At 48.2% G+C, this 12,581-nt stretch overlaps 1 protein-coding gene across 1 annotated transcript in view; it reads right to left on the reverse strand.

Moving 5' to 3' along the window:
* Positions 1 to 12,581, reverse strand: part of TENM2 (teneurin transmembrane protein 2) — a 1,287,822-nt gene that overhangs the window by 163,824 nt on the left and 1,111,417 nt on the right. The window contains exon 14 of the mRNA XM_078653379.1: positions 1,436 to 1,646. Coding sequence (XP_078509505.1) covers positions 1,436 to 1,646 — 211 coding nt within the window. The remainder of the gene's footprint in view (positions 1 to 1,435; positions 1,647 to 12,581) is intronic.

Here is a 12,581-nt window from a genome sequence, read left to right on the forward strand (position 1 = left end):
GAAAATCCCCAACTATGGTGTTCCGTTTTCAATTTTGAGTTTGTGCTTCTCCAGACTAAGCACTTTTAAACTATATTGCCTACCAGTATGGATGACATGTTACTACTACACCTTGTAGTCCTCTGGCTTTTGTAACATTTCCTATACGCTGATTTACACACATTTGATTGATTGTCTCTGTGTAATGTGTGTGTGAGATGCAAAGTGCTCTGACACCCTACACTATATGAGAGGCGCTATATAACTAATTAAATGCATCTGAATGAGAGTGGTTATGGAGCCTTAATGTGCACTGTTAAAAGGTGGTGATGAGGGATTCCGTGGTGGAGGGTGGTCACCACCTCCATTGCCAACAAACGTCCCTGACTAAATGAATACCGGTCTTAGTGATGCAGCCCAAGCCAGAAGATGCACAAAATAGTCTGATTACTTTAGAGTCTGTGGGAAAAGTATAATCTTAACATTAAACCCAATTTAACTGAGCTTTATGATTTCTTAGTGAAGCAGGGCCTAATATGTCAACAGTGAAACCAGAAGTGAGTTCTACTCCTGACTTTCCTGCGTCAATTAGTTTGTGTGAGCTGGGATAGATTACTTCTCTCCCGAAGCACCAGCTGCCTGACAATAGGAGAAAATATTAATAATGCGGCCTGCACAAAATCCTAACTCTTGCGTTTGACTTTTAACTTGCCTTGGCATTCACACAAAGTACCAACTTGAACAGAGGACCTTTTCTGCTGTTGTGGGCTGCATGCTACCAAAACATGTACTTGACATTTATTTCGACAGCTTTGCTAACTGTTGCTATGGGCAACATTTCTAGTTCTGGCAGTAAATGCGCTGCAGATGGAAGTCACGTGAGGATATCTGACCAGTCAAAAGTGTGAACTTCGCCAAATGCGTTTTATTTTGCATAATCTGTTGTTCTCTAGTGCCCATTTCTTTTTATAATTGGACTAATTGCTGTGCAGAATAATGAGCAAATTTGTTTTCTTTTTTGAGGCACCTGCCTGGAGTTACTATACAAATATACTGCATTAAGTCCTGGCCATGCCCCATAACTTTGATAAAACACGTTGCTGAAGTGATTAAAAAGAATCAAAATGTCATGTTAACATTTCTGTACATATTTGGGGCACATTGCAGCTCCCAACAGTCATGGGAGAGCAGCTTTCATCGGAACATTATGCACTTGGTGGGAGCCCGCCATTTCTAAGCATCGCGGCCTTTCACTCACAGAAATATAAGTGAGGGTGATCTGTCTGCATCGACACCTATCCACCACAGAAACTCTCACAGACACGCCGAATGAAAGTCACTTTTCATGTCAACAAATGAATAAAACCTCCCAGACGAGCTTTGCATCTGTGAACGCCACTGCGGCGTCTCTCTCAAGTAGCCCTGCATAATTTGACACATAAAGTTGCCGCAGTACCTGCTGTTAAACGGGTTGTCTCCTGGGATGATGTGCGTGCTGTCCTTTCCTACCAGGGGCTTGATTCGGTCGTAGAAGGACTTGACGGCCGGAGAGCCCGACTGGCTCTGCTGGATGACGTCGAGGGGGTCCCGGGACCCTCGGCAGAGTATACTCGACTGGCATGTTGACTGAAGACAGCAGTCTGGGTCCAGGCAGTCCACGAGGCCGTCTGTGGGGGAAAAGTTGGAAATCAGCAATCATGGCCACTTCTCTACATTACAACTGCGTCACTTCTAAAAGAAATAAAATAACCTCCGACCCCCCCCCCGGTGTGCTTCGAAAGGACTGCCTCTACCCAGAATGCACCACAGAATCATCTGGCAGAGGTCAAGTACGCCAGGCATGTGTGAAGATGCATAAATCACATTGGCTGCAGTCAGTCATTGTACACCATGTGGGCATAGGAGCAGGCAACGGACAATGAGCAATGACGTGTGCACGTTACTCTTTTAATTCTACCTTATTTCGGTTGTGGATATGCTATCTGATGTTGCTGAGCTTGTAGATCCCACATCAGGAAGTACATTATTAGCATGAGTATTTCACATTCTGAACAGAGGTAAATATCTATTGTTTAGGAGAACAAGAACGCCTTCCTGAAACAAAAGTTTGAAGGGTGTGCCATAAGCAGGCGAACTAATTGAATCAACCAATGTGTCTTTGCGACTGACCCCTCACACACTAGTTCCCCAGGTTTGATTGGCTAATCCCAATGTCAATATTTCTTTCTTTCTCAGAGTTTAAAACTGGACCTATTTATTCCCTAAGATGTATTAACTGAAAGATCCTAGGAAAGGCACAATGTGGTCACTGTTTGAAGTCAACTGGGAGCATACAGAGTCATTATTTTGAACTATAAAAATATTTCACTCCAATTACTCACAGAAAACCTGTCTGACTCAGTAGCCAATGAAGTATATTGCCAATTATCCCAATGTCAGCCTGAAGATTACGCTCTCTGTCTGAAGAGATGCATTCGAAAACTTATTGGGAGCTCCATGTTTTCAAAAGTTATTGTAAAATGCCTAAATTTTTAAGTTTCAAAATTTGAAAGAGGTATTATATTTGTCTCTAAGTACAACACAAGGAATCATCATCTTTTCTGTACCTTCCTCTTTAAACTTTGTTTTTAAAAAATGTCTGGAGGATGGTTATTGGGTGGTATCCTAATATGCGATTAGGAGTTAGACACAGTTGCCCATCATCAACTAACGTACTACCATAGTCGTTTCTGCAGCCCCACCCTCATCATCTTTCTCTACATTCCTCCTCTCCACATCTTCTCAACACGACAGGTTTCAAAGCTAGGATGGCGCTGTATGACTCCTCCCACACAGGTATGGTAAGCTGGATCAGCCTCAGGACCCAAGAGTAATGACATCTGATTAGACAATAGTGCTAAGACTGAGGAAGGTCACAAAAGTATATCTTGCTGGATGAACCCAATGTGAATGTCTCCTGAAAAGAAGAAGATGGATTTCCAAATTTTTACCGTTGTGCCCTCTACTTAAAGGAAGAGTGGTTTGGGTTTATTCAAGCAGGAGTGTTAAGCATCTCAGCTGGTACACCAACTCTCTTAATACCAGAAAACATTTTAAAAAAAGCTGGTGCCAACTTTGCGGGATGGAGCGAGAACATAGGATACACCTTCGCTGCAGGAGTCAGTAAGATTGGGAGGTATGAGCTTCAGATTTCCCAAAAAGCACACTGGTTAAAATACATTATATCAGAACCAATGCAGGAGGGGGGCTAAAGGAGCAGTAGGTAGGGAGAGGAGTGCAGATTATGAGGGGGACTTATAACTTCATATTTTGTAAAATAACCACTTTTTTAAGACCTTTGAAATAGAGACAAGTGTGTGTTTGTCTGCCTTGGAATGTAAACATCCCAAATGAAATCCTACAAACACCTCACCATACTTGACTTAAAGCACTTGCACCCAACTATTTACTACAGAATACATTCATCAGAGGGGTTTAACACCCCAAACACACCCCCGCCTTAGTGATTCCCCTACTGCACTGGGAAAAATGAGAAGTTGATAGGATCTTCTAGAGCACAGGTACTCATAGTACGGCCCGCGGGTCACCAGCGGCCCGGTAAGCCTTCCTTGGTGGTCCGCAGAACTTGCAGACATTGTACCTGGGTTTTAAAAATAAATAAATTAAACAGTGTCAGCAAACACTGCCGCAGCAGCGCGGACTCCTAGAGACTCTCTTCTATGGGGGTCGGGCGATTCCAGCGATAGTCACAGTGGAGATGCAGGGGTGCTAAGAGGAGGTGAAATACAACAAAGCCTCATTAAAAAGTAAACGGTCTTTTTGAAGACCTGTGAAGTACTTGGGTGCGGCTGTGTGTGTGCCCAGGAAGCTGTCTTAGCTCGGGTTGCCACACAAGCGTGGTGAGGTGACAGAGGGTGACAGACAGAGGGAGACAGAGGGAGGGCGACAGAGGGAGAGCGATAGAGGGGGAAGGACGACAGAGTGGGGAGGGCGACAGAGTGGGGAGGAAGACAGAGGGGGGAAGGATACAGTGGGAGAAGGATACAGTGGGAGAGGGAGACAGAGGGAGACAGACAGAGGAGACAGACAGAGGGACGGGCACAGAGGGACGGAGACAGAGGGAGACAGACAGAGGGAGACAGACAGAGGAAGACAGACAGAGGGAGACAGACACAGGGAGGGAGACAGACAGAGGGAGGAGGGCGACAGATGGAGGGCCACAGACAGAGGGAGGGAGACAGAGAGAGGGAGACAGATGGAGACCAAGGTAAGGAGACAGAGTGAGGGAGAGGAAGGGAGGGAGGGAGACAGACAGAGGGAGAAAGACAGACAGAGGGAGACAGAGGGAGACAGACGGAGGGAGACAGAGGGAGAGAGGGAGGGAGACAGAGAGGGAGACAGAGAGAGCGAGGGAGACAGAGTGAGGGAGACAGAGAGAGAGAAGGAGACAGAGGGAGATATAGAGAGGCAGGGAGACAGAGAGAGAGAGGGAGAGAGAGAGAGAGAGAGAGAGAGAGGGAGAGAGACAGAGACAGACTGAGATAGAGACAGAGACAGGGGCAGACAGAGACAGATAGAGGCAGGGGCAGACTGATACGGGCAGAGACAGGGACAGGGACAGACAGATAGAGGCCGAGACCGACAGAGACAGAGAGGGAGACAGAGAGAGAGATGGAGGGGGAGACAGAGAGAGCGCGGGAGGGAGACAGTGGGAGGGAAAGGGAGGGAGACAGACAGAGTGAGGAGACAGAGGGAGACAGAGGGAGAGGGAGGGAGAGAGAGGGAGGTAGAGAGAGATAGAAAGAGAGAGGGAAGGAGAGAGAGGGAGGTAGAGAGAGATAGAGAGAGAGAGAGGGAAGGAGAGAGAGAAGGAGGGTGACAGATAGAGACAGGGTCAGACAGAGACAGACAGAGGCAGACAGACAGGTAGAGGCAGAGACGGGGACAGGGATAGCCAGATAGAGGCTGAGACAGACAGAGGCAGAGAGACAGAAAGGGAGACGAAGGGAGACAGAGGTAGAGAGAAGGGGAGGCGGAGAGGGAGAGGGAGACAAAGGGAGACAGAGAGGGAGGGAGACAGAGGGTGACAGGGAAAGAGACAGAGAGAGAGGGAGACAGAGAGAGAGGGAGACAGAGAGAAAGGGAGACAGAGAGAGAGGGAGACAGAGAGAGTGAGACAGAGAGAGGGAGGCAGAGAGAGGGAGACAGAGGAAGGGAGGGAAACAGAGGGTGGGGGACAGAGGGAGGGAGACAGGGGAGACAGAGGGAGGCAGAGAGAGGGAGACAGACAGTGGGAGACGAGCGAGGGAGACTGGGAGGGAGACAGAGGGAGGGAGACAGAGACAGAGAGAGGGAGACAGAGAGGGGGAGACAGAGGGAGGGAGACAGAGGGAGGAAGTCAGGGGGATACAGAGGGAGGAAGTCAGGGGAAGACAGAGAGAGGGAGACAGAGAGAGGGAGACAGAAGGAGATGGAGGGAGGGAGACTGGGAACGAGATAAAGGGAGGGAGACTGGGATGGAGAGAGAGATAGAGAGAGGGAGGTAGAGAGAGAGAGGGAGTGAGAGATAGAGAAGGGGAGGAAGAGATAGAGAGAGGATGAGAGAGATAGAGAGAGGGAGGGAGACAGAGAGCGAGAGAAAGAGAAAGATGTGTGTATTCTGGGTCTGGTGGCTCAGTGGACGAAGGTGTCCGCTGCAGGGGCCTGTGTTCAACCTCATGGTCACAGTTTTTTTTGCTCTAGCCCCGCCCCCCTCCCCCACTGAACCTGCCCCCACTGGTGCGGCCCTCGGCCACAAACCACACTGTAAATTTGGCCCCCAAGAGAAAGTTTGTGAGTACCCATGTTCTAGAACAACTGCAGCCAGGAAACTCGGATTTACAGCTGATCATGTGCAATCCTTGTTGAAAAACATCAATTGACAAGCGCGACCATCCAGGAGCACGCACTTAGGGCCCGGCCCCCGCCCGGCCTCGTCTAGGTCATAGTGGCGGCCGGTCAGCCCAATGGGGTGACCGGCCACTTAGTACTTCCGGCGCATGCGGTGACGCGTTTCTGGTGGGGCAGAGTGCGGAGACTGGGCACCTATTTAGGTTCCTGGGGCAGGGACCTCAGTCTCTTCGTCCTCTGCTACACCGGACCGGTTGCGGGCTCGCAGTAGCGTCCCCCTCTTCACGCCTTTTTAGTTAAACTTAATGCAGGGCCCGGAGCGGGGCCAAGAGCCGGGAATGTCTCAGGGGGGAATGGGCCGGGTTGTGCTCAGCGAAGGGCCGCTTGTGGCACATTCCACACGAATGGTCTCCAGTGAGGTGATGTATCACAAAGATGGAGTACAGTTAGCAGGCATTTGTACGGGTACCCGGGTTAGAGAACGGGGGTCTTTCATTCAGAGCGCTGGTGGGGAAGGGGATGGACCTGTGGGCCCGGGTCACCTTTGTGGCGGTAGAAAGACCTTGGAACAGTAAAATTGACCGCGGAATGGACGGGAGTCTGCCTTGCGTACTCCCTAGGCCAGCACTGAGGGGGGAGACGGTAAGCTCTCCGCTGTAAAATATGGCCCCGGCTGGGGAGGCTAGGGCGACAGGTTAGGAGCCTCCTGGGTCCCTGGGCAGCCTGGTGGTCTGAGGGCGGGCCCCTGGTGAGGGCGGACAAGGATCAGAGGTTTGGGGCCCACTCCTCATGGGCGCAGGTGCGTTGCACCTGCGTGGATGCTCGGCAGGGAGGATGCGAGCTGGAAGGCCCCTTAGTGCTGGAGGATTAGAATCTTGCTGAAGAACATATGGAAAGTCAATAATAAAAAATGGTGTTGATATAACTGTAAATAATGATTTTGAAATGCCTTGTCATGTTTATGAAATGTCAAATATTAAACATGGCCGTTTTTACACCCACGCAAATCTCTGTCGATGATTTTAATGTGGGTATCAGGTTATCGGGAGGGAGCGGGGAGCATGCTGGGGGATCCGGGTCCAATGACAAGCGCGACCATCCAGGAGCGCGCACTTAGGGCCTGGCCCCCGGCCCCCGTCCCGACCTCGTCTAGAGTTAGTGGTGGCCGGTCAGCCCAATGGGGTGACCGGCCACTTAGTACTTCCGGAGCATGCGGTGACGCGTTTCCGGTGGGGCAGAGGGCAGGGACCTCAGTCTCTTCGTCCTCTGCTACACCGGACCGGTTGCGGGCTCGCAGTAGCGTCCCCCTCTTCACGCCTTTTTAGTTAAACTCCCACCCACCCATCCCTTTAGCTCAGTAGGTAGAGGGGCGTGTTGCGGTAGAAAGACCTTGGAACAGTAAAATTGACCGACGGAATGGACGGGAGTCCGCCTTGCGTACTCCCTAGGCCAGCACTGAGGGGGGAGACGGTAAGCTCTCCGCTGTAAAATATGGCCCCGGTTGGGGAGGCTAGGGCGACAGGTTACGAGCCTCCAGGCGGGCCCCTGGTGAGGGCGGACAAGGATCAGAGGTTTGGGGCCCACTCCTCATGGGCGCAGGTGCGTTGCACCTGCGTGGATGCTCGGCAGGGAGGATGCGAGCTGGAAGGCCCCTTAGTGCTGGAGGCTTAGAATCTTGCTGAAGAACATATGGAAAGTCAATAATAAAAATGGTGTTGATATAACTGTAAATAATGATTTTGAAATGCCTTGTCATGTTTATGAAATGTCAAATATTAAACATGGCCGTTTTTACACCCACGCAAATCTCTGTCGATGATTTTAATGTGGGTATCAGGTTATCGGGAGGGAGCGGGGAGCATGCTGGGGGATCCGGGTCCTAAGACTATTGGAGAGTGCCAAGGAGTCAGATACACCTGCCCAGATGACCCAAAGCAATTTCGGTAACTGTGACCCCATGATTTTTTTGCAGTGGGATCATAAAAATATACCGAAGCAGCGCAAACAAACTCGCTGATTTCTTTTTTCGCCCATAAACATCCAATCAAAATAAAATCAAGTAAAGAAATTCAGCTGAAAAAATTAAGAACGATGCCTTGAAATGGGACAAAATAACTTGAAAAATCAAAAACATTTGCGGCAGGCAGTTATTTTTTACGGCAAATTAAGGAAGATAATAATTATTTCAAGTTGAACTTTAAGCCTTCAGCAGGTGTGTGAATGATATATATTCTCAATCAGTCCCACAGTCGCTCACACCCACCATCTCAAACTGTCTCTCGGATTTATATGTATTTCCAATAAATTCCTGCTCATTTAGCATTTTGACTTAGTGTCAGTGAAATCACTTTAGTAGGCAGCACACACTAAAAAATATTATTTTTCCAATCATCGTCCTCTCTCTACATGTCCAGGTTGTTCTCAATACCAGTCTCGGGTGATTATTGGCACACTCCCCAGTGCAAGTTCTGAGTGTCACAGTGTCCCCGATGGGACAACGTATGGAGCTCTCGTCTCAGAATTTGTCTTGAAATCTACTGAAACCCCATTTCCTAATAACGCTAGATCACACCCGTAAAAGACACCACACTCTTCACGTGGACTTATGACTTCACAACACCTTAATCAATTGCACTCCTTTCATCAAACTTGAAAAGGTGAAAGGTGGTGTCGATTTTTTTGTTATGCATCTAACCCACTGAGTCATGTCACTTTTTGGTAGAGATTTGCTGAAGTTTTGTGCGAAAGCTGTGTTTTGTGATCCCTGGTTTCCTGGAAGGGGAGGCATCATTGATGCTCTGTTGGACTGAGATTGTACTGGGTAGGGTAGATTATCGATTAAACATTAATCCATACATATTCAGCCTGCCCTCACTCATCTTTTGTTACTTTCCACCGTGCTGTATTCATCACCGGCTCAGCACATGTTGAGAAGAAAGCCACACAAAGCCCGCAGCTTGTTATCTGAGAAAGCCAGCCCCAGCTGTTGCAGCGAAATTGCAGAGGTTTCCTTGGCACCATTCTCCCCGGCTCCCATGGAAACTTCTCACAAGTGCTCCCGTGCTGTGAGAGGTATAGATTTCTTGAAGGTCAGGGGCCTGTTGACATCAGGTCTCCATTCGTCTTGGAGCTCCCCTGGTGGCCGCGACTTGGTATGACATTCTTTCCTTCCCTCCATTTACCACCCACTTCCTCCAATCAACACGTGGACATCATTTGGATCCCGCCACAGCTCGCGACAGCTTTCCCATTAAGCTCTGCGACGCGTTTTCCTCAGTGCCCTGCTCTTTCAGGGCTGGTGACACTTCCGCAACTGTGAACTTAAAATTGCCCACTGTTCCGCTGCTGAGAGGCTTTCATCCCGCCGGCTGTCAGTCAAAGGCATCCCATCAGCTCATCAGAGCAGAAGGAAACACACATACACATGCATGCACAAGATCTAAATTACACCCTTCCGCCAAATTTACATTCACCTGCTCAAAATATTGCCCGTTCTGTGTTGTTGTGCCTGTTATTATGTGAGAGCATATGCTCCGACTGTAATGACCTCATCAGCCTGGCTGATTGCGGGCGGCTGCCGCTGAACACTTTTTGAATGCACTGTGAACTTTAAATTGGCACACCAATCTCCCGGTGGCCTGTCAGTCATGAGAATCGCATCTTTATGCCAGCAAGCCCCCTCGGATGTAGCCTGACATGGCAATCTTCAGTAAATTACCCTGTCACTGCCAATCTTGCGGTTATCTTGCAAACAATCAGGCAGCAATCAAACTGTTCTGAATTGCCAGTTCAGGACCTGGGAGGCTGTCGTGTCTCCTTTCAATACCAGCCAGAAAGCCGCATAGCGTTCCTTTGACATTGGATGCTTTATTTATTAATTTCGCCTCTTTTCCGTGCCCTCAGGTCCCCAACAGAGGGCAAGGGTGCAAAATACCCGAATGCATAATTTACGCCGTGCGCGTGGACGTGTCTGAGCCTTACGCCCAGGTTGAATTATGTGCGCTGCTTTTCATTTGTTCTTGAGAGGTGCTTCGGATTTATGAATATAGGATGCTGAGATTTATGAGCGAAAACAGATGCAGAATATAGAGTGTATGAATTATGATTGTATGTATTTTTGGGGAAACTGATAGTAAGCAACTTATTACCAGGTGCTTACAAACGAGTATTCCTTTTGAAGGCCTGTTCTAACGAAGTTACTTTGTAAACGGGGGATTAAAGGGCTTATTAATTATTTATTAATGTACAAAGAAGATGTGCATAGCAGGTCTTGCCTTAGAACCAATGTAAGAGTTCATTCTCTGATGAGCACAACACAGCTACACTTCAAATTGTAATTACTGCTAAACAACAATTGCTGTGTACCAGAGTCGGAATATGTTTTCCAGAGGTGGAAATTAAGGACTGGTATGTAAACAATTGGATCATGTTAGGAGAGGAAACTGGCAGAATTACCGCCCACCTATTGTTTTTATTGGGTCGGGACTGATGACACTTTTCTGTGGTTTGTAGCAAAATCAGACTTGCGAAAATCATGGTAAGACTTCATGTGGAGGAGAGAAGAGCAGAGTGTCCAGGAAGCCCTACATTCATGATTCAACAATGAAGTGGTGCAGGGAGAGGGCAGTGTCCATGTCACCGGGGAGCAGATCGAGAAATATATGTGCAGTTGTTATGGCATTACTATCATTTTGTATCGAGCCACCCTTACAAAAAATGGAGACGGGATACGTAGGTCTGCCCATTCACATTTCGAGATTCGGCGTGACTTAACGAGTATGGACTGGCACCAGGTCTCACCGGGAGGTCCGGTAACTGATGTCTCTCAGCACAACTTCTTGTAGTCAGGCTTCTTCAGTAGGATACGCTCTTCAGACCTCTCGGTACCTCTGCAACCAGTTGCAGACTGGGGGCCTCATCTACAACGCAACGGGGTGCCGGAAGCCATTTAGCTGTGCCGTGCTGCGTCATTTTGAAAAGCACAAGGAATGCATCGTGTTAACAACAATACAGCGCACCCCTGTGCTTTCCCCTGCGCTGGTGTACAATTGGCTACCTTAGATCAGCGCAGGCACAACGTGGGCATTTTTCAAGGGTGCCTGCACTGCGGTGATGACTGTTTTTGTTGAGGAAGGGACACCATCCTACAAGTAATGGCATTCTGCAGCATGTATAGAAAGCGGAAAAATTGAGGAGAAATAAAGGTGTTTCTCCTCGTTGCGCCATTCCTACACCTCCCCCGGGGAGGCGTAGGATTCTGACGCATTCCCAGTTTAATAAAATTTTGTAATTCTGGGAATGCCTCAAGTTCCATGGATGTTGCGTGGGAACACCCACAGCAACACCCATGGAATGCCCCTTTCATGCAGGCCCATATTTACAAAGCCATGAAAAGTTATGAAGGATGACTTTATGTGCACTTGTAAATATGGGCAGGCCCATTGTGCTGCAGTCAAAAAGAGTGACCCACTGGAGGGCGCGGTGGGCTTGTAAATAAACCCCTGGATGTTCTTCGTCACATTTGGCTAGTGATAGTTTTAGATAATGCGTAAGTATTTGAGTTCATTAAACGACAAAGCCCTGGGCGCCACTAGTTCTGACAGATGTATGAATGGCTCATAATCCTCACTGCAATCACCCGGGGCTGCTAGACTTTTTCTGTACATCTGCCTGTCTGTAGAATTCACATCTGACTTAGAGGTAGTTGGGCTTTGCCAGTCACACAAAGGGAGCTGAGGGGTGACTTGCATATCCTGATGGGCCATCACCAGGGTGATGGGCCTTCCTGAGCTAGAGTGGTGGAAGAGTAGTCACTGGCACCTGAATAGGGTTGTGCCTGTCCTTGCACAACGCTGCCTCCACCCCCCTGTAGTGTGTATAGAGCCAGGTCAGGGAAAGGCAGGGTCTTGTTCACTGCAAATACTTTCCTTTGTATATGTAATGATGGCCTTAGAGAACTGCAGACATGTTCAAATTTTAGTGTGATGAGATTACTGCGCATATCACCAGTCCTACAGACTTAGATATAAATGATGCTACTGAATTATGTCAGGGAAATACTGTGAATAGTTGCCACTGGATGTATGACGTTACAACGCATACTTTTACTCCGCATACCATTACAACGCGGTATTTACAACGAATACCGTTACAACGCATAGCGCTTTGGGGTGCTGGATAGTGGTAAGTATAATTTACTATTCTAACTCCAGTCCCCGTGGACCCTAGGGAAGGTGTTGGATAGTAAATTAAACTTACCTCTTATCCTAGAGCGCCCCCCAGCGCAATGCGTTGTAATGTCATGCGTTGTAATGCCCGCGTTGTAATGGTAGTGCGGAGTAAAAGTTGCGTCGTAACGGGTGTATACCGTTGCCACTATCAAAAGGCTGGTGGTAACAACGTACAAAGAATGAAGTAATATGTACAACACAGCTCTTGAGGTATTTCCAACCCTGAACTTGTACATTTTAATACATTAATTAGCAGAGATGAAATAATCAGCAGAGATGAAACTATTCCACCTAACTGCTATAACTTTATATCCACATTGAGGTATTATCCCTAGATTATCAGCTGAGCTATAGAGGAGAGCCACGGAGTTATTCTGAGTCTCCTCTCAAGACCAGCTTTATGGACCCTTTTGTCACCATAACCTATGGAGTGGCACAAAAGACAAGGAATATTGCCTCAGGTTTTTCTCCTACAGTAGCCTA

Source organism: Lissotriton helveticus, chromosome 7 (assembly GCF_964261635.1).
Source record: "Lissotriton helveticus chromosome 7, aLisHel1.1, whole genome shotgun sequence".
NCBI lineage: Eukaryota > Metazoa > Chordata > Amphibia > Caudata > Salamandridae > Lissotriton > Lissotriton helveticus.